Source organism: Aspergillus versicolor, assembly GCF_001890125.1.
Source record: "Aspergillus versicolor CBS 583.65 unplaced genomic scaffold ASPVEscaffold_9, whole genome shotgun sequence".
NCBI lineage: Eukaryota > Fungi > Ascomycota > Eurotiomycetes > Eurotiales > Aspergillaceae > Aspergillus > Aspergillus versicolor.
The window spans coordinates 735,431-755,649 of NW_024467532.1; the positions used below are offsets into that span (position 1 = coordinate 735,431).

At 50.4% G+C, this 20,219-nt stretch overlaps 10 protein-coding genes across 10 annotated transcripts; 3 read left to right on the top strand and 7 right to left on the bottom strand.

Moving 5' to 3' along the window:
* Positions 1-414: 414 nt before the first annotated feature.
* Positions 415-2,401, top strand: ASPVEDRAFT_138322 (sorting nexin 1; the record flags this gene model as incomplete). Its single annotated transcript, XM_040807478.1, has 6 exons — positions 415-448; positions 501-560; positions 626-1,104; positions 1,161-1,541; positions 1,591-2,193; positions 2,249-2,401. The coding sequence occupies 6 exons, from the start codon at positions 415-417 to the stop codon at positions 2,399-2,401; spliced, it is 1,710 nt and encodes a 569-aa protein (XP_040671396.1).
* Positions 2,402-2,574: 173 nt separating this feature from the next.
* ASPVEDRAFT_45138 (mitochondrial 54S ribosomal protein bL31m) lies at positions 2,575-3,314 on the bottom strand. Its single transcript, XM_040813219.1, has one exon. The coding sequence runs from the start codon at positions 3,194-3,196 to the stop codon at positions 2,720-2,722; it is 477 nt and encodes a 158-aa protein (XP_040671397.1). The 5' UTR covers positions 3,197-3,314; the 3' UTR covers positions 2,575-2,719.
* Positions 3,315-3,593: 279 nt separating this feature from the next.
* On the top strand, positions 3,594-4,528 carry ASPVEDRAFT_86978 (flavin reductase family protein; the record flags this gene model as incomplete). The annotated part of the gene is made up of 2 exons (XM_040817951.1): positions 3,594-3,651; positions 3,708-4,528. The coding sequence occupies 2 exons, from the start codon at positions 3,594-3,596 to the stop codon at positions 4,526-4,528; spliced, it is 879 nt and encodes a 292-aa protein (XP_040671398.1).
* Positions 4,529-4,902: 374 nt separating this feature from the next.
* ASPVEDRAFT_32002 (putative ubiquitination network signaling protein) lies at positions 4,903-8,001 on the bottom strand (the record flags this gene model as incomplete). Its single annotated transcript, XM_040810547.1, has 2 exons — positions 4,903-6,218; positions 6,285-8,001. 2 exons carry the CDS (start codon positions 7,999-8,001, stop codon positions 4,903-4,905), a joined length of 3,033 nt encoding a protein of 1,010 aa, XP_040671399.1.
* Positions 8,002-12,478: 4,477 nt separating this feature from the next.
* On the bottom strand, positions 12,479-13,406 carry ASPVEDRAFT_64633 (FKBP-type peptidyl-prolyl cis-trans isomerase; the record flags this gene model as incomplete). The annotated part of the gene is made up of 4 exons (XM_040815739.1): positions 12,479-12,842; positions 12,900-12,941; positions 13,071-13,091; positions 13,171-13,406. 4 exons carry the CDS (start codon positions 13,404-13,406, stop codon positions 12,815-12,817), a joined length of 327 nt encoding a protein of 108 aa, XP_040671400.1. The 3' UTR covers positions 12,479-12,814.
* Positions 13,407-13,894: 488 nt separating this feature from the next.
* Positions 13,895-15,064, bottom strand: ASPVEDRAFT_55478 (thioesterase family protein; the record flags this gene model as incomplete). Its single annotated transcript, XM_040815081.1, has 4 exons — positions 13,895-14,251; positions 14,340-14,509; positions 14,647-14,650; positions 14,735-15,064. The coding sequence occupies 4 exons, from the start codon at positions 15,062-15,064 to the stop codon at positions 13,895-13,897; spliced, it is 861 nt and encodes a 286-aa protein (XP_040671401.1).
* A 598-nt stretch (positions 15,065-15,662) lies between these two features.
* Positions 15,663-16,070, top strand: ASPVEDRAFT_138666 (uncharacterized protein; the record flags this gene model as incomplete). Its single annotated transcript, XM_040807511.1, has 2 exons — positions 15,663-15,799; positions 16,016-16,070. The coding sequence occupies 2 exons, from the start codon at positions 15,663-15,665 to the stop codon at positions 16,068-16,070; spliced, it is 192 nt and encodes a 63-aa protein (XP_040671402.1).
* Positions 16,071-16,291: 221 nt separating this feature from the next.
* Positions 16,292-17,512, bottom strand: ASPVEDRAFT_86982 (class I SAM-dependent methyltransferase; the record flags this gene model as incomplete). Its single annotated transcript, XM_040817952.1, has 1 exon — positions 16,292-17,512. The coding sequence occupies one exon, from the start codon at positions 17,510-17,512 to the stop codon at positions 16,292-16,294; it is 1,221 nt and encodes a 406-aa protein (XP_040671403.1).
* Positions 17,513-17,695: 183 nt separating this feature from the next.
* On the bottom strand, positions 17,696-18,353 carry ASPVEDRAFT_862608 (uncharacterized protein). Its single transcript, XM_040817813.1, has 2 exons — positions 18,347-18,353; positions 17,696-18,279 (listed from the first exon to the last, which is right to left on the bottom strand). The coding sequence occupies exon 2, from the start codon at positions 18,186-18,188 to the stop codon at positions 17,880-17,882; it is 309 nt and encodes a 102-aa protein (XP_040671404.1). The 5' UTR covers positions 18,189-18,279; positions 18,347-18,353; the 3' UTR covers positions 17,696-17,879.
* Positions 18,354-18,869: 516 nt separating this feature from the next.
* On the bottom strand, positions 18,870-19,892 carry ASPVEDRAFT_55480 (amidohydrolase family protein; the record flags this gene model as incomplete). The annotated part of the gene is made up of 2 exons (XM_040815082.1): positions 18,870-19,759; positions 19,835-19,892. The coding sequence occupies 2 exons, from the start codon at positions 19,890-19,892 to the stop codon at positions 18,870-18,872; spliced, it is 948 nt and encodes a 315-aa protein (XP_040671405.1).
* Between the last annotated feature and the right edge of the window lie 327 nt (positions 19,893-20,219).

Consider the following 20,219-nt stretch of genomic DNA (forward strand, 5'->3'; position numbering starts at 1 on the left):
AGAATATAGTATTAGAACTGTGTAAAGCAGATATATATATCTGGTAATACGTCATGTACAAATATTTAATACGTCCTTAGCACGTAGTAAGACTCGAAAATAGAAACACCAGACCCCAAAAATACGATTAGTGAGGAGCTTTTCGAAGAGAGTACGGAGTACATTCTGTTTGCTGAGTATAAACTAAGAATTGATGTTGCCTTGAAGCTTAGCGGGGAATTAAACAATGCAGACTAGCTGCCGCGGGCGGTGTTGGACCAAAGCTGGCCTGCTGGGATCTCCGACTCCTCAACTGCCATCCCGTATCAGCTCTCCCCATTCACATTCCAGTATCACTTATACAGTTTAGCCGAGGCCTTACTCTCATTATTTCTGTGCCATATACCCATTGCTTTATCTGGTCCCGATAAACTCATGGATTTGGAAGGCGGGGATTCTCCATGGGGCGGTAGGTGTCGGGCAGAGGCGTACAGTTGCATCACAGCTAACCCGGGGTGCAGATGTGCCCTCACAGTCGACTGGCAATCTCGGTGCGCCACGGTCGGACACCGAAGGAGCAGGTATATTGTCACTGATACTCACTCGCCTTCTTTCCTACCATACTAACCAATCCGCATTTGCGCAGCTCCGGACCAACCAACACAGCAAGACACCGCGCGCTCATCGGTACGACGAGGCCCCCGGGGCAGAGGCAAGATCAATGCACAGGCAACAAAACTAGAAGCAGTTGACGATACATTTGATCCGCTCGGTCCGCTCGGTGACAAGCCCGTCGAAAGCAGCCCGACTAGCACCGAGCAAGCCCCCATACCACCCCAGAAGGAAGCTTTTGCGGGTCGCAATGTGCGTCCGACCTCGTCCGCGTCCCAAGTATCCAGCGGTGCCGGTATGATGGACTCGGTAAACCTGGAAGAGGATGGCACGGGATTTAGAAACCCCCCGCCGGTCCAACCTCCAAGCGACGCGGAATCCGTCAAGAGGCAACAACAGCCGAGTGTTAGCGTGGAGAAGGCTGCCCACCCGACTTTTGATATCTCCGTCGGTGATCCTCACAAAGTTGGCGATTTAACCAGTAGCCATATAGTGTACCAAGTCAGGACCAAAGTACGTCACCATCCTTCTCTATGAACCGGAGAGACATGAAGCTGACTTCGCCGCAGACGACTTCGAAAGCGTATCGCCAGCCCGAATTTACTGTCAGCCGACGTTACCGTGATTTCCTATGGCTCTACAACTCTTTGCACAGCAACAACCCCGGCGTGGTCGTGCCTCCCCCGCCCGAGAAGCAGGCAGTGGGCCGCTTTGATACCAACTTTGTGGAGTCAAGAAGAGCTGCGCTGGAACGTATGCTTAACAAGACTGCGGCCCACCCTATCCTCCAACATGATGGGGATCTTAAGATCTTCCTTGAGAGCGAAGCATTCAACGTGGATGTTAAGAACAAAGAGAACAAGGAGCCTGACCTGGGCCAGAGCAAGGGCATGTTTAGTTCATTTGGTATCAGTGTTGGCGGGGGTGGAAAGTTTATCGAACATGACGATGTGAGTTACTACGGGGTCTCCGTTAAGCTCCTAGCTAATTATGGTAAAGTGGTTCCACGATCGAAAGATATATTTGGACGCGCTTGAGAACCAGCTTAAGGCATTGATGAAAGCCATCGACACAGTTGTGGCTCAGCGAAAGGGCCTGTCAGAGGCTGCTGGTGAATTTTCGGTTTCAATACAGTCATTAGCTGCCGTAGAGCTATCCCCGCTTCTCTCTGGCCCTCTTTACGGGTTATCGGATCTCCAGTTACGTATTAAAGAACTCTATGACCGCCAGGCGCAGCAGGATGTGTTAACGCTAGGGATTACAATTGACGAATATCTTCGCTTAATCGGTAGTATCAAAACGGCGTTCACCCAGCGTCAAAAGGCCTACCATAGCTGGCACGCAGCCGAGTCGGAGTTGCAAAAACGCAAGAACAGCCAAGAGAAACTTCTTCGACAAGGAAAGTCACAACAAGACCGGCTGAATCAGGCCAACGCGGATGTGGCAGATGCAGAAAGGAGAGTTCATCAGGCAAGGCTGCTATTTGAGGATATGGGCAGGTTGATGCGAAATGAGCTGCAGAGATTTGAGAAGGAGAAGGTGGAAGACTTCAAATCTGGTGTGGAAACATTCCTGGAAAGTGCCGTGGAAGGCCAGAAGGAGGTTAGTGACCCTGAGACACCGAACAAATAACGTTGATCCAACTAACATGACGCAGCTAATCGAGCTTTGGGAAACCTTTCTCCTGCAGCTTGATGCAGGCGAGGACGATAATCCTTTCTACCCACCTGGTCCTGAACAGAATACCTCTGCAGAACCGGCCCCAGAGGCGCCTGCTGAAACTGCTTCATCGACGGCTGAAGAGGCATGAGATCGTTTACTTTCTTGCTCTGTACAAAAAGACAAGCAGCGAATATCCCTTATCTCGTTTTATCCGTTCTCGTCCGTCTGTGATGGTATCATGATCTCTATGTTAGGGCGAATTCTGTGCGTAATCCAACTTATTCTACATTGTCGATACTCCGCCAAGGTCGGAGATATATTGTAAAACATTGCTGTAGGAAGCTGAACCTCAATGCAAAATTCTGGTGATGCTATGATATACTGTACAAAAGCCTAGAATACAACCCAGTCATCTAAAATACTAAACGAATCCATCTTCGCCCTCCAACATCATCAATCCTCATATTTATTTCTTCTTCGTCCCCTCAGCCTCCTCCTGCCCGAACGAACTAATCAAATCCAGCAGATTATCCTCCTCCTCCTGCGCCTCGGCAGCAGCAGCTTTCCCGTCCTCTGCCCCCTTATCAGCATCCGCACCGGCCTCTTCAGTAGGGGTGTTCGCATCCCAACTCCTTCCAAACTTCGCTCGGAAAGCTGCCAATCGCCCGGCCTCATCGTCTTCCACACTTCTCAGCTTGCTGCTGCTGGGGTTCCACATGATCGAGTTGCGCGTGTCCCTTGTTGATCGGTAAACGGGCAGCGGGGAGGTCGTGCGGTGCAGGAATGTACTTCCGTCCGAGAGCGTGATGAGTTGCGTAAAGGTGTAGGGTCGCTTCGGCCGACGAAGCAGCGACGCATGCCGACATTGTGAGCAGATGAAAGTGGTAGATTGTTTTATGGTTGGTGAGGCCGCGGTGCGGCGAAGCGTGGTGTGGAGAGACATTGAAGCGGTATAGTAGTATCCGATATATCGATTCCAATTAAGTGACGTGGTAACCCGGGTTGGTAGGGTGGATTGAATTGCCTGGAGCCGAGTAGTCCAGGTACAATCGGGATGTTGCTTGTGGCCTTGTACGGAGTTTCTTCGTGTCGAGAAATTTGGTCGGAGGTTTGTAGGATTACATAAGCGGCTTCCCGAACTTTTCTTTCCGGAGCGCATACAACCAACCAACCCTCCGGCTGCTTTATAGAGATTCTTATCGCTGAGCCGCAGCTGCCGGGGTGCTCATGAGAATGGTTACCCGCTGATCAATATTTGTGGCTTTTCACGATGTATGTTGGCGTACCGGATTGTCTTTTCTCTTGTAATTTGTTCGCCCTCGTGCCTATCCTCCGCCGGGATGAAGCTCCTTCACTCCCGAGCTCTGCTATCTGCCTCTCGGAGTGCATCGTGCAGAGGTTCGTCTACAAGAATATCCTGTTTCAGGAAATCATGTAACTAATATGGTATATAGGCACCCGATGTACTGCTATATGGCCGGTCCAATCGTTACCACATAGTCCACCGCAGCAATGGCACCTCTACCGAACCCTCACCACCAGTGCAACCCCATCACCCAGCACGAACACCCACCAAGATGACCAAACCCTCTCTCTATCAACCCAAGTCCGCCTTCTCATGCGTCAGGTCCCCTACCCAGTTGCAATTATCACATCAACCGACCCCGCCCCGTCTAAAACACATCATACCGAGACAGAGTCAAACCTAACATCCCAATTCCGCGGCATGACTGTTTCCTCCTTCAACACCGTAACTCTCACCCCACAACCCGTCATCTCATTTAATGTGCGCCGACCCTCCGAAACTCTGCATGCGCTCCTCTCCTCAGGTAGATTCCTCGTGCACCTCCTGGCAACAAATCCACACACCGCAGCATTAGCACGGGACTTTGCGCGCGGAAACCAGAACCTCGCCCTAGGGGAGGGCGAGTTCGAGTTCGTGGGAGTTAAGCCCTCCACTAGCTTCCCTGCCAATGTGGGAGATAGTCAATCAGTGCCCTCCCCTCCCCTGCCTCTGCTTCAAAGAAGACCGAAGAAGCAGAATATAAACCCCTCGGCCGAATCCGCATCCACGCCTAGCTGCTTCCCGTTTATATTCGAGTGCCAGATTCTCCCACAGAGCGTTGTCAACGTGTATGACCATACTATTGTTGTTGGGGCGGTCGTGCGGGCGATAACGAGCGAGGGGGCCAATGAGCTCGAGACCTCATCTCAAGATCTGTGCTTGACCTATGCAAACACCAAGTTTTGGGAGGTTGGGGATGAGGTGGTTTAATATTAAACGATGATTAGACTCGCGTGGCTCTGAGTGCTGCGATGATTGCGGATGAATGTATATACTACTACTTACTGCGGCTACCATGTACCATACATAGATATGTTTTTGAACTACATAATGCTACTACTACTAAAAGGATAAGATGAACAATAGAACAATTATAAACGTCAGAACCAAAATTTGCTTGTTCGGCAAAAAATATAAGGCATGACTCTACTCAACGAGCGCAAGATCTATGGACCATAGGCAATTGGGAACTATATAATCACCATACTCCGAACCAATCAAGCCACAATACTGGCTGCCCGAGGACCGAATATGGACAAGGTCTCCCATGTTTTCATCTCTTTGTATTTGGCTGGTACTGGCACTCAGTTTCCTTTTCCACGTGCAGAGCTGGGGCTGCCGCTGCCGCTACCACTTCCTCCGCTTGCACCGCTTCCGGTTCCACTTGCGCGGCTGGCGGCCCGCTGGAAGGGACTGGTTATAGGCCGCAGTCCAGGGGCGTTGAGTGGGTTGCTGTCAGATCCGGAGCCGCGTCGGTTCTCGTTACCGAGTTCAAAAGGGTCAAGTCCGAACGGCATACGGCGGCTTGTTGCGTTGTCTATAAACTCGGAGCCATAGACGCTGCTCCGCGCAGATTTGTTGGAGAACGAACGGTCACGGTAAACGAAGTCTGGGTCGAGAAAAGAAACCGTATTGCCGAATGGAGAGCTAGAGAAGGCATTGTAGGATGGGGCCGCGATCGGACTTGTCGGATGAGAGGGCGCAGTACCAACCGGAGAGGACGCATGCTGAAGCGGACTGGACTTGAGAGTAGAAAAGTTCTGGCCTAGCAACGAGCGGTGGTTGGGGATATTGGTTGCTAAGGAGCTCAAAGGCATGCTTGGTGCGTCTGTGAATGTGCTGGTACCTGGCAGCTCGCCCTCGGGAGTGAGCGGAGCTGGTTCCATGAGCATCTGTTGTTGTTGGATAGCTTGTTCGACGGCGGTACACTGCTGCCACAATTGGCTAGTGCGGGCTTGGTAATCCTGGACCGACTGGGAAATGCTCGCGAATTGTTCATTGAAACTCATCTCCAGCTTTGCCTGATCTTGTTCTCGGGCGAACTGCTCCGCAGCGCGCCGTTCTCGCTCGTTCAGGCCCTGGGCGTTCGCGGAAATGATCCGTTCGTACTGCTCGTTCACTCTGGTTCGTCGGCCCTGGAGACGTTCGCGCCTTTGGGCGGTAGATGTCAACTCAGACTCCAACGAAGACAAATCGCGGGCTTTAGCAGTTCTCGCCGCAGAAAGGTCTGCCTTGGCCGACTTGAGAATCTCCAATTCCTGTTCGTACTTGGCTTTCTGCTCAGACCATTCTTGATATTCGTCGTCCGGAATATTACCGAGGTTGTCAATTTGGTTGTCCAAAGCAGCAGTTGCCTCCTCGGTTTGTCGAATGGTTCTTTCCAGTTGGAGAGAGCGCTGCTTTTGTCTGTTCTCATCCGTACCGCTTTGAAGACGATTATTGTAGTTATCCAGCTCCTTTCTGATCTTAGAGATAGCTAGCTTGTGATCGTTTTTGGCCTTTCTGAGCCGCGAGCGCTTTTCGTTCAGTTTTCCCTCGGCGTTAATGATGGAGTTCTTTAGCGTTGTGGTTGGAGAGGAAGGTCGATAAGACGGCTGTGGTGGTGTCGGTACCGAGTTGGCTGTTCATAGAACAAGTTAGACTCAGCTGAGGGAATTTTAAAAAACAACGGGGATGAGTCTCTTACCTTGTTCTGCGTCATTGGCCGGGGGCGTCTTGACACTCATGGCGCAGATTTCCTCATCGGTATCGCTTTTTACAAAAGAGCAGGTATAGGCACAATTGGGGGCAAGACCTGAGACCTCGCCCCGCCAATAAACAGTATTGGACCCTTTTGAAGAATCATGTTCTTTGCTGATTGTCGCCGTTGCCCATGGGGCACCATTAACACAGACGTAGAACGGTTCGGTATCATCGCTTCCCAGATTCCCAGCTTCGCAAGCACCTGACCCGGAAATGTCGTCTGCGGAGGCGAAATCCCCCGCTGCGAATTTGATCGTCGAACTATCCACATTGGTAATCCAAACAAGTCCATCATCCAAAGAAACGCCCTGAAGATCATCCTCCGTCGTTGTAAGTCCCTTAGTAGTTTTTGACAAGGCTCTAGAATGCTCATATTCCCTCATAACCGTCACCTTTGTGCTTGCTAGAGCAGCCCAAAACGGCTGACGGCTCCGGACTTGATTCGCCTGCCTTCTTCGCTTCTTCGCCGAAATCAATCGATCCCTGCCGTCCTTATGCGTGATAATCTGACCATCTGGTCCCAGGTATGATGAGACGCTAGCTGCAGACTCAAACGCTGAATCGATTTGTGTTTGAGAACCAGCCGACGCTTCCGTATCCACACGCTTTCCCGAACGAGAGGGGGCCTGAGTTTTGTTTTTCGTCATCGATCGTCTCGCCATTGCGGTGCCTGCCTGGGCCAAAATATGTACAGCAAGCAAGCTCCGCATCCAGCTCGGAGATGATTGCGATTCTGTGCGCTTGAATTCGGCCGGCATGAGGTAAGAATAATGCGACAGTAAGTCGGGGCTGATTATTTTCGCGGAAACGAGGTGACCGATGACAAAATCCTGTATGCCTTTACTACGTATGAGGTGGAGAATCAGAACAATACCCACGCAAAGAGCATTGACGCCCCCGTTTTTCCCAGCGCCTCCACCGCCTAGGGTTATGGCGACCTGAACATGAGCTAAATCAAGAGCAAAGTTCTGAGCCCACGTCCACATAAAAAGACCCCAGACCAGTAGGCAGAAACCGTCCATCGCGATCATTGTTCCGAGCGAAGGGGTTCCGGCGGGGCCTTGGAAAATATCGAAGTTGGAGGTGAAAGAGCCAGCGGATGTGCCGCTGGGAGGCATAAAAGTCAAGGACGCAAACAAGAATTGAACCAGGGTAAGAACCATAGGCGGGAGCTGCAGCAAAAAGATCAGAATGGCGATAGTGTCGTACATCGGGCAAGATCTGAGAATGGTGGATGCCAGTTGGAAGGGGTTCACAGATGCATTCGAGGTCGTCCTCTTGGTCCCAGTAATCGACTTGTCCGCACGACGCGAGGCATGCCCGGCGAGTCCGCAATTCGGTGCCGCAGCACCGTTCGTTTGGCCATATGACATATCCGCATTTCCCTTCGCATAACCGCCCAGATATCCACGTCCGTTACTCTCCGCTTTCGAGCTCTCGATGGGACCGTTAACTTTCGCTGTCGGTGTCTGATCTCCGGAACGATGCGATGGCCAGTCGACCTGGGAGGAAGGGCCGGTTTCCGATGTAGCGGCGCCGTTGTAACTCGCGTTTAAATGTCCGCTCGATTTTTGCTTGCTTGGCTTCTTCCCAGAACCACCGGGGCCATGATCTTGTCGATTGCTATGACTCTTCCTAGCCGTAGCCGATGAACGTGGCATGGACGAGGGAACCCAACACCTAGGTCCTAGTCGGCTTGGCAGATAGCAGCCAAGGACTTGGACCAGGTGAGAAGTGAAGTCGAAGACAGTTCTAAAAGATTTCGCGGGGATAGGCGGGTGACGAATTGGAGGTGGGAGACTCGGGTCCAGGAACTGTGCAGTAAAATGAATGAATGACAAGGGAGAAACGTGGGAAAACTAGCAGAGATGAGAATACAAAAAGCAAAGAAGGAAAGAATTCGAATAATAAGATAGAGAAGAGGGTGTGAAGGGTAGAGAAGGGGGATAAGACGTGGCGTGGGGGGGTGTAGAGGGGAGAGGAAGGAGAGGGAGAGAGGAAAAATGGACGAGATTTGGTCGACCTTTGGTTGGGTCTGGATAGAGAGGCGGGAAAAAGACGAAACGAAAGATTGGAAACTGATCGTCAGAGTTAAGGCAACTAGCTGGTGGCCTGACGTTGCAGGAATCAACATGCTGAGCTCCTCGTCACGTCATGTCAGGGAGAGCTTTAGGACGTCCGCTTCTCACAGAAATTCCGTAATATACGGTGAAAAAACAATACCATACGTCGCCCAAAAATCCAAAGAGCGCTGGGTTCCGGTTGGCTCATCCCGCTACATTTATTTTTAGATAGAGTATCCGCTGCCAGATTTGGGATCGAGAGTATAAACTATGAGCTTAATTATCGCTTCTATCTATATATTAAGCCGGAAATTCGATGGAAGAAGTGTGCTCTGAAGTACCCAATTGGGCTAGTGAGCCTAGTGTAGTTGGAATGGAGGCTGACACTTGGCTCTTGTGATGGTCAATCATTCCGGCCTCCCGCCGATGGCGTTCGCTTGGCTCGATACTCGTCATCATTCTTCAGGAAATGCCTTTAGCAGACACAAAAGCCTATAATGAAGTGACTGTGCCCTGAACCCCTCGCGAGTGAGAGCTTAGGGTCATGCCATGTCTTGTTCCCGCACAGGGGGTTTCAGATCGGCTTCCAAGATTCCCCTTGTCCCACTTCGGAGGAAGTCGATGCATAGAGAGCTGCAGAGCACGCTCCGCCTTCGTCTGGGGTATCAACCGCTACTTCTGGGCTGATATCTGCGCTTCAAAAGGATTCCGCACAGCTACGGGTTGGGCCCTTCCACGAAGTGATTGCGCTGGACTATCTAAACCGTACGCCCACTATGTATTTATCTGAACTTGGGGAAAGAGAAAACAAAAAAAAAAAAAATCTCATCAAACCGATGGCTCCTGCACGACTCGTAAGCTTGTAGTAAAATAATTCTACTTTTGACGAATCGTGCTTGTCATGGGCTAAATCGGCCGAATGCACCTGAGAATCCAGCAATTGTTACCAAGTTTCCCCCTCCTTGGTGCAAGTTGCAATGTCACCATGCACCTTGCATTTTTCCTTACCACATAATCCATGATAGGGTCATACCAAAGGTTGATCTGCCGATCTTGTCTCGAGCCGTTTGCCCTGGGGTTTGCGGTCTGCGGGGTACTGGTCATTATGAGTGTGAGAAGCCCGAGCTGCGCGGGAAAGTTTCCTCCCAACAATATGAGCGCATTAGTGTAAAACGGAACACTGGCTGCAGAACTGTGACTGGTCTGATATTGAATAGACAGCTGATGATAGCCGCACAGAAACGCTGTTGCAGAAAACCCATGCCCCAGCATCGTATTTGACCAGGGAGGCTATGGAAATATCACTTCACGTCTTCCGCTGTCAAAACGGCACTGCAACAACACAGCAGATGGGGCTAGCTGCCAGGCCTTCCATTAAAAATGAAAAACGCTTGGTAACCCGTCACACACAGCTCGTGTGCTGCAAAGAATTGGGTTTGCCCGTAACTCTTTGGGTGGAGGTAGATAAGCTCCCGAGTGTTTGTGCCACTTATTTTCCAATTAGGGTAGTTTGTGGTGTGCGATTTAGGCCCGTCGTACAGAGTAAAGGAAGAGTCACCAAGAAAGATATAAGGTTAGGCTGTGACAATTGATCTCTGGAACGTTTGGAGACCAAAGAAAATAGGTGCATGGAGTCGCCATCAGACCCAGAGACGATGATCATAACACACCTATCTTTGGGGATCCTTTTTGGTGATAACAAGCCCGAACAATCCAATCGTCTCCAAGAAGCGATGCTTGCCAGACTTGGTTGGCCGTTGACTTGTTGGAGTGTCATGCAGTTTGTCAGGCATTGTATCCTTGCCTGTGAGGGCCTCCTCGTTGGTCAACCTCGACTTGGCTGGAACCAAAAATCGGTGATCGACCTGTGATGCACCAACGGGGTATTCGTGTCGGCATTCAATGGACGGATTGCCAAATCGGCCCCGCAAGGTTTGTCAGATGATACGGATGATACGGCACATTTCATGCTAGTCAAGTTGGAAAGCTGACGGCTGGCTTGCAGAAAGACGACCCCTCCTTGTGTATTGTTGTGTACACCGTATTGGAGCATCTGGTGCGTTTTGGTGCGGGAGCTGAGCACGCACCGATGACTCGACCAAGACGATTAGAGACAGACACTTTTAGTTCGAGAGACCTCGCTGATAGAGTTTAGCGTTTCGGCGGCAGGCTTGAGCATGGCGGAAACGCGTGTTTGACGAGCCAGAACCAAGGATATGACGAGCTGGAAATGCTCCAATTCTTGGAGTGGACCTGCTTAGGTAACATGCATGTGGCGCTAACAAGACTAAACGGTCGATCTCCATAATCCACTTCCTTGGCAGGTGAAAGACCCTGGTGCGTGCTGGCTTCTGGGCCTCGGGGGCACGTTTCTCTCCTCTGAGATATCCAGTCCGGAGTACTCTATGATTGAACGCCGATACAATCACCGTTTACCGGGGCAATGTGCCGTGACCTCATGCTAGATCTTCCCTCGCTCACCTCATACCCAGTCACCCGATGAAATACGTACCGCGAAACCCACCAGAGTTCTGGGCTTTGAGGTCCAGGCTCTTTAACTCCTTTGAGCAATAGTATGGCGCTAATGGGATCCAAGTTTTGCGCAAGACACAAATTCCGGCCAGCCAGCTTGCAATTCCTGAATGACGGCCCACTCCCAGCCATTCTTCCTCGGCCGGAACACCGAACACGTTCAGCCTTGCGAGAAATACAACTCACGCGGGATAAGCCGATACCCTTGAAATGGAAACCCCGAAACGCACTCTTGTGCTTCTCGTAACTCTGCACTTATTTCCTCCCCTACATATTCAGGTTGTGTTGGTAGTATTATTTTGGCCAAAGCAATAGTTAGTGGATGGCACTGCAAAGCACATCGAAGTTTGGTGGTTGTATACCTCGTATATTTCACAGACCTAATTTTTGTGGGATTTACGGCCGGAGAACTTCCGAGGTACCTTGTTTGGGTAAAAATTACACAGACTGTGATCCTATATCAACTACTTACGACCTATTCAATTAGCATACGGTTTGTAATAAGACCGGCAAGGCCATGAGACTAACTACCACTTCCCGTACCTGGGTATGGCCTCATGTTTTCTGATTAAAAGCCGAACGGACCGTGCGGGCCGTCCGGCTTGACGTCGTGGTCGCCCTCATTCTCATCTACGGTGAATAATGCCCTCTTTGCATTCTCCACGTGCCCCCCCCCAAAACGCACTGAACCCGTTGCCGCGGGGCAAACCTCCTACGGCCTCACTTTCTGAGCCTAGCGGAGCCCTAACTTAGGAATATGGTCATAACACCTAACCTAGAAATACCCGAAACTGTCATCCTCAGTGAAACGAAAGGTTTACAGTCCATGCCTCACCGATTATCAAAAGAATAGGATGTGTCTTATGTTGAGGTCCCTACTTGGCTACGTATCCCTCACATAATGTTCATTCCTTGGACTCCAGGGACTTAATACTACGCAGCTGGAGCCTGGAGCAACGTACTATTTACTACAAGCAGAAGTGGTATTTCCTATTTAGTAACTGCTTGGATCCTCCGTCTACTCTGTTCGTGCGGTCTGGACGCATCGAACTCCAGGATCGACCTAGTGACCGCCCATCTGGGGAAAAAAGTTACTTGGTCGTGCCTTCCTAGAACCGAAATAGTTAGTCCAATTCCCAGGGAAAGTGCGAGGGAGCACCTGCACTAGGTGGCTAGAAAATTCAATGGGGGTTATTTCCTTCCCAATTCGGTCTGTATCTACTGCGTCACGCTTTCCCAATGAATCCAACATAAGGTGTATTTTGTATGTGAAAGGTGCGATAGACCTCCACCCGGGTCGCTCATGCCTACCCTATAGGCGAGGAACCCGAGCAACCGCGCTTTCCCAATCCAGCTTCATATACACTCTAAGGTAGTACCTTAGATCATATGGAAAGCACGATGGATCTCTGCCTGTGATCGCTCCTGCCTGTCTCGAGTGAGAGATCACTCCTTCCTTGATTAGGCATACATATGATGGCACCTGTTGCAGACTACTGTACCATAGGGAGTACTGGGTTGAACTTACAATTAGGTCTTGACAACTGGAAAGAAGGTCAAGCCATCATGCGAGGAGGCATATTTCAACCCCAACCCACGGCAGCGATCAATGCCTGTTTCGAAGCATAGCTGGCTCTAAGTGTATATACGTGTTTACGTGGAAATACTACGAGATTGCAGACCAGTAACTGCATTGACAAACCGGGCCAGTTCGTCTCACTAAGGAGCCGAAAAGCCACGGCCAAGACAAGATATAGCCTCCTCGAACGACAGTTCGGTTTAAATACATAACATGAAAAAAAAAGCCGCCTAGGCTAACATTTGAATGGCCATTGCCCGAACTAGCATCATGGCGTCACCTATTATTCCAATGGAACATTTAGTTGATCTTGATAAGCTCAACCTCGCTAGATATGTTGTTAGGAGAGCATCGACGAGAGAAATCCGATAAGATGAAAACTTACAACTTGAGCGTCGCGTTGGCGGGAATAACGGGAGGAAAGCCGCTAAGAAAAACAAACAGTCAGCAAAAAAGCAAAAAAAAAACAAAAAAAAAAAAAAGAGGAAAAACCCCGGGACCAGGGAAGTTCCGGATTGGAAGAATCCAAAACGGCAGCATAAGAGGTCTGTCTTACCTCGCGCCGTAGCCGTAGTCACTGTATACGCACCGTCCATTAGCAATCATCCACGATTGAGGTTTCAATCAGTCAGCAAGCAGAGCTAGGATGTACATACGGAGTGCAGATCAGGTTAGCCTTCTCGCCAACACTGAGTTGAGGAACACCCTCATCCCAGCCCTTGATGACACGGCCGACACCAATGCGCGTCACAAAGGGGGTGCCACGTTTGCGAGAGCTGTCGAATTCGGAGCCGTCGGCGAGGGTTCCAACGTAGTGCATGGTGACGGTATCCCCCGGCTTGGGGAAGTTCTGGCCGTCACCGCCGGAGAGTCTCTGGACTTCAACACCCATGATGAATTTTTAGAAAGATTGTTTTGAAAGGAGTATATAGAATTGATGATTTGAGAGAGTTGGAGAGCTTGGAGGGGTAAAAACAGAATCGCAAAGCTATGGTGGGGGTGGGGTAAATAACGCCATTTGCACGTGACGTACAATACTCACCAATGGGAGGGCTGAATTAGAGATGGTAGAGGTTACATAAGCTGTTTATGGATGTTTACCTATGCGGTCATCGGCGGTCGTCGGCTGAACGAAAGGTCTGTGTGTAGAAATATCGGAAAGGGAGATACAGAAGTATCTGAGGAGTGTATGAATGTGAATATTTGCTGGTATAGGTACCTCATGGCGGCACAGACGCGGATACTGTAGCACCACTCTACCTGGAGCTAGTATATTAAGTTTGTAGTCTGCAACAATGGCCAATTCTATGGGTTTACATCTGAGAGTTTATACAGTATATGGCAAAAATAATCATAAACTGCTCTACTCTGAGCAGAATATCACTGCTTCGCTGAGCCTGTATCCTCAACAGCATCTGCTCTATCCCAGCTGTCTACCTCCAGTTTCCTAACTCTCGCTTCAATGTCAAGGATCCGCTGCCGCCACTGCCTCTTAGCTTCCTCTTGGAGCTTCCATGTATCCTTAAACTGCTCCATTAGGAAGGTCGGGATGGAAGCCTTCTTCCCTAATTTATAGTCATACGTGACAAGGTCCTCATGAACCCGAGCAGCAGGCCGCTGGCGCGCTTCAGACACAATCATGACTTGCAGATGGAATGCGAATTGGGATGCTTGTGGGGATTCGGGATCGTGGGCGAGTTTATGGTAGACCGTGACTTTGTCTGGGTATTGCATAGGCTATAGAGCAGAGCAAAGAAAAGCAGCCCGTCGTCAGCAAGAAGAATGCATTCAATGCCGACCTAGGCATGTAGACGAAGGTACATACGAATTTATAGTCGATCTTGATGCTGCGCAGGATAATCCCCAGCCCCCGGTTGCTGACGAGATTCATCCATTCTGTCTTATGAGCCGGGTCGATATGCATCGCGAAGTTGCGGGTGAAGTATACACGCGCGGTTTCGGCGTAGCGGACGTATGTGACGTTGTTGACATGTCCTAGAAATGGGATCCGTTAGAGTCGCGAGCCAAACTATAATGCCTATTAAGCGCTTTGAAAGAGAATATATACCCTTTTCCATATATCAGTCACGGCATCACATGTAGGAAACGGACAGGAGTCTCGGCAGCCTTACCATGCTGTCCTGTTGTCAAGGACACAGATTAATACGTTAGCCTATGAATCTTTGTGAGCAATCAGATGCAAGCACTCGCACAGCATACCATTTCGCCCCAAGCAACATTCTGGCGGAACAGTCCTCTTCGCGTAGCATCCGTCAAGTATCCCTCACTCCCTGCAATCAACTCCCGCCAATCCCTCGCAATCTGCTGCACGATCTCTCCAGCCTCATGGATCTGGTGCGGTTTCAATCCGAACATCATGCACCTTCCAACACGTCGTTTTGTCATGGTAAGCCATCGCGGATCAATGTCATGCGGCTTCGGAGCTGTCGGCTTTGAGCTTGGGTATTTCGCTCGGGCGTTGTTCGGCTGGAAAGAAGAGGAGAAGGGGCGAATAAAGGGGATTGACGGCTGTAGCGGCTCAAGGACCATGCGCTGGCTCCGGAGAGCCTGATTACGTATCATCGTTGGTGATCTGTGTGTGAAATGGGATGTTGAATGGATTGCGGTTTATCTACCGAGCTGGAGCTCTGGAGTCTGGGGACCACGAGTTGGAGACGAGCGGCGGCTTGAGGACCGGCACCCCACCCGCATTCGGGTACAGTCCAAGCCTCGTGGGATTACCGGCCAAACTGCTTGTCGACTTGATGGATATGGCCACTGTGATTGTTTGTTGAAAGGAAATCTCGAGATCATCGAAAAATCTGGCTCCGAACAGTTAGCCACCCCCTGCAGCAATTTGAAACAGTTGCCGATACCAGGCGGCCATCGGACAATCGCTTGGCCTGTACGACGTCACCTCCACTTCAACAAAGCAAACATCTTGTCGCACTAATTTCGACATCCTCTTCTCATCGCGTACAACCTGTTCCACATCTCTTCCTGCCCTGTGCTTGCATGGAGGAATCATGACGAACGCCGAGCTTCGTCGTCAAGTGATTAATATATACAAAGGTTTATAGTTGCCTCTCGACACTAGCTATCATTCCATGGCCTCCTGCTGACACTCTGAACCGCAGAGCTCCTGTACATGGGCCGCGAGTATCCATTAGGCTACGAATATTTTCGGACAAGATTACATCGTGCATTTTCAAGCCAAGCAAAACTTCAGAATGATGATGAAATTAGGAAAGGGATAGCGAGGGCTGAATTCGTTAAGAAAGGTTTGTGGATTCGAGCAACGGCTGCAACACTCATGAGACTAACTTTCAATTGTCTAGAAATTGAGGCTTTGTGAGTCTAAACCAATCGCCTTTCCTCATAAAATTTACGGTTTACAAAATCGCTTTGTGGAATTCAATCTTGTCATTCATGTCATATCGTCATGCAAACCCGAGATAAGCCATACAGACCCGGGAAATGGAGCTAACAAATAATCACTAGGTACTATGTCAAACGATACCGTGCGTTGAAGCAACGCTATGAAGAAAACAGATAATGCCAATCAAGGACGGTAGCGAAAACATATCATGGAAATATACATCCGAATGAGTAATAATATCAACCAAACCGAGTCGGGGGTATCACCAATATGACGTGAGCAATGGTTGCTGCGCTTTTTGCTGTTCTTTCCTGTCATCCTTACCAAAAACACCAAATACTCCTATAGAGTCCAAATCATGCCCGTCTGTCCGTGTGTATGCTGTATTGTTGGAAGGTTTATTTCTTTTGGCCCCACCAAGCGCTTACTTCCAAGCACTCTCCGTTGGCGAGGCCCCCTTTCTGGAACAAATCGCTTATCATAGCGGTCCACCACCTGTCCCACTCGTCTCTGCTCTTGCCACTCGCTTCCATGAGCATGGGCTCCATGCCTTCAATCATCTGAATGACGGTCAAGAGAGCCGTGCGTCGGATGGACAATTGCTCTGGCGTCAATTGTTTGCGAGGGCCGCTGCCATCTTTCCCGCCATCTCGCTCCCAGCGCGGCTCGCCCAGGGGAATTGCGATTCGGCGGCTCTCGACATTTCCTAATACATCGACCTCGGAATTGAACGCGAGGCCGATCGTTGCACACGGTAACGGGGTGAGTTTGCGACTGTCGAAAGCCTTCTCTACCCAAGAGTTGTAGTTTTGCAGGAACTTGTTCTGCGCATTCGTGAAGGGCGTCGCAGACGTGAATGTGTAAGTCGCAGTGGCATCCGCCGTTTCCTGTTCTTTCGAAGCTAACATGCGCGCGGGCGCAGGATTGGGAAGTAAAGAGCGGAATACGGAGTCGGAATCCCACAGCTCCAGGATTCCACCAGATCTGAGCACCCTCAGCGGCTCGCTCAATCCCTGTGCTTGCTGAGCCGGGCTGAGAGGGCACATGGCGGCATCTTTTATGAAAACAAAATCGAAATAATCGTCGGGGAATGGCAAACGGGGTTTGCGAAGATCGTGTCGTTTGTACTGCCAGTTCACACCGTTCTTGCGAAGGTCTGGCGCGATGGCCACAATGTCAATGCCATAAAAGGCAACGTCGCGATGCCCGCGACGAGCGAAATAGTCATGGCACATGCTCGACCATAGGCCGGAGCCGCATGCGATCTCTAAGACACGCTTGGGCGCTCGGTCGGGGAGATATGGGTTGCAAAACGGGCCGCCGAAAACACGCATTAGCATGAGCGAGCGCAGCGTTTGGCGATGGACCTCGGGGAGGTCGCATGGCAAAGGATAGTGGTTTTCGGGGTCTCGGAGGTAGGTACGGTCGCCCTGACGGATCAGAGGGTAGTTGGTGTAGTCATTGAGGGAGGTGAGGGAGGAGGTAGAAGTCGTTGCCCATGGCACTCCAGTTGAACTAATCGCAGAGTGAGTGGAATGAAGGTCAGAACCAGACGCTGCGGAGGGCAGGTTGGTGCTGAAAGAAGGTCCGGATCCAAGCGCTACCGACATCATATCCATGTCGAGACAGGACTAGGCGTTCTCATCAATCAAGAGTCACAGTAGATGCGCGAGGGATGGTGCTTCATCCTCGCATGGGGTAAAAAAAAGTTTTATCAATTCAGCAAGTGGCCTGAGCTGTTGGCGCAATGTTCATGGTCGTGCAGACAAGATGCAGGTTGTACAACAAATCCAAGATAAGTCTTGTAGGGAGGAAGAATGGGAAAAAAGAAATGCGGCGGGGTGACAAGGGAGTCAGTGCACCGATCAAGAACGCATGGAATAATTGGAAAAGGAGGAATCAAGATGGAGTCTTGGAGAGGGGGCAAAACACTTCAAACACGCTATGCGAAAATTCGGGCCTACTAAGTGCAGTATGCGTCCGAGTCTAGGCATGCGAATTCATTCTTCCACTAACCATGAGAAACACAGAAGAAACAAGCAGGAGAGACAGGAGAAAGGGGCTCCTGACTCGCTCAAGGTTTAAGAATGTAATACACATGTCACTAAAGCAAAGTCTATTACGCTTTTCCACTCTTTGCAGACACGAGACTGAACAATCACAGGTCCATCCCCACAAGCCCAACGTCTCGAAGTGCTTTGCTCCTTCTCCCTGACACTCCGTTTTTCCAACGCCTGCATTCGGAAAGAGAAAACCCTGCGTACTTTTGCAGCACAGGCGAATGAAGTCTCGCATCTTCCGGCTTATGGCTGTGGAACCCTGAATTTTCCGCCCGCCAAACTTCTCTGTGGCCAGTCTAACGAGACTCTAACGTAGGTACAGCAGGCTAGTGGCGGATTTGCCGTCAAGAATCAGGATCCGGATCTCTTCCAAGTTTCAACGCAAGGCCTTACAGGGAGTGGTTGACATCACGATTCGGTTGCAGATAGACTTGACCATCGACGGGGCCGGCTCGGCTCAACCGAACCACATTCTGGATCGTTCCTTCTGGGGGATTTATGGAAGCGCGCCCAGCTCCGGATATTGCCTCCGGGCGCCAGCTGCATCAGCATCGATCCTTCAGCGTTCAACGTTTGACCGATTCTCCCAGGGGAGTGGGCACCCGTCGCTATTCCGCGGAAGTCCCCATTCGGTTTAGCCGTCTCTTTGTCTCTGCCCACTCTTGGTATTATTGTCGACGAGCTATGACTTCGCCAACGCGAATATTTTCACCGACTCCTTTAATAATCAAGAGCCTCACTGAGGCATGACTGCTTATCATTAAGTAATGAGACCATAATACGATTTTCGTATTTATTTTTCGCAGCTTTTCCTGATGCCTATTCTGCGACTTAGTGATCTACTGCGGGTGCAAGTTAGTACACAAGTACATGCACCCGCGTCGCATTTTCACCAATATTCCAATTGAACGTCAATTCAGTCCTTGAGACGTGGGAACAATGTCTGCGCCGTCTTCCACGTCTTTGAGATCAATTCCTCACCTCCAACAACCCCCCACTGCCTCGCAACCGCCTCATCCCTCACAAACGGAAAGTCCGTACCATAGAGAACATGCCCATCCGCAGCAAAATCCAACACAATCTTCAGCGGCATCTCATGCCCAACAAGCGCCAAGTCAAAATAGAACAACCGCGTCTCAGCCAGAAACTCCTCGGCCGATTTCCCAGATACCCTTGTCTGGGTATCAAGATCCGCTATCCGACCTGCAACAAATGGCAATGTCCCGCCGCCATGCGAGAGAATTATCTGACAGTCGCTCGCATACCGACGCAGCGCACCCGTTAGGATCATATGCACAGCCATCCTAGTCGTCTCATGCGACCAATCCAGCAGCGGCCGGGGAATCGTAAATGGCTCCGTAATAGATTTATGCCTATCTTCCATCGTCGGATGTGTGAATACAACCGCTTTCCAGGTATTCAGTTCTTGCCACACGGCCTCGAAATCAGGGTGTCCGAGGTACTTATCGCTGTAGCTAGTAAAAAGTGCAACGCCATCGGCCTTGAGCACGTCCAGTGCGTACCGGATCTCTTCGACACAGCGGGCTGTATCGGCGGGCGAAGGGAGACTCGCGAAGAAGCCGAGCTGCGTGGGATGCTGGTCGCAGAGGGAGGCAAGGTACAAATTGACCTCTCGAGCTAGTGTTGCGGTTTCGGCTGCGTTGTCCTGGCATATGGCCGTTAGGGACATAGGGCAGGAGAGTATGGCTGCGTTGATGGAGTTGTGCTCCATGAAAGTCAGGGTGGTTGAGGGGGCCCAGGGTGGGGGTTGAATGCCCTGTGCGAGGGCTGGGTTTCTCTCTATAGCTGGTGTTTTATCGACATCGTCAGCAGGATACTTCTTCCGTATTTGAATCCAGTGTGGATAGGTAGGTAAACAACCTTTTCTAACCGGCGGGGGGAAAACATGCTGGTGAGTATCGACCTTCAAAGGTACCATTTCTTTTGTGAATTGAGGGTAGAGTCAAGTTTGTCAACTAGATGCTTTGCAATTTGTAGCAATTTGCGGGACTTGGATGTACCGAGAGAAGAGAGGCCTCCAGCCTTGATATTAATGTTTGATGACCGTACATATGCGTCCGGGTTTCTTACGTCGGAATCTTCTTCATAGGGTTACACAGGGGCATGCAGTTCGGGCTCTCTTACGGTGACCGAGAATTTTTGTTGATGTTAAGTGGGCGACCAAGTAGTAGGTCCCAAGTAGGTCATGATGGATTCTACTATCAGTCTGGTGCAGCACGCCGGGGTGCCCTGGTTTGTATCTGTG

What these genes read in the sequence shown, in the direction of transcription:
- ASPVEDRAFT_45138 (XM_040813219.1), bottom strand. Translation starts at nt 3,196, where the DNA reads ATGTCTCTCCACACCACGCTTCGCCGCACCGCGGCCTCACCAACCATA.
- ASPVEDRAFT_862608 (XM_040817813.1), bottom strand. Translation starts at nt 18,188, where the DNA reads ATGCGAGACTTCATTCGCCTGTGCTGCAAAAGTACGCAGGGTTTTCTC.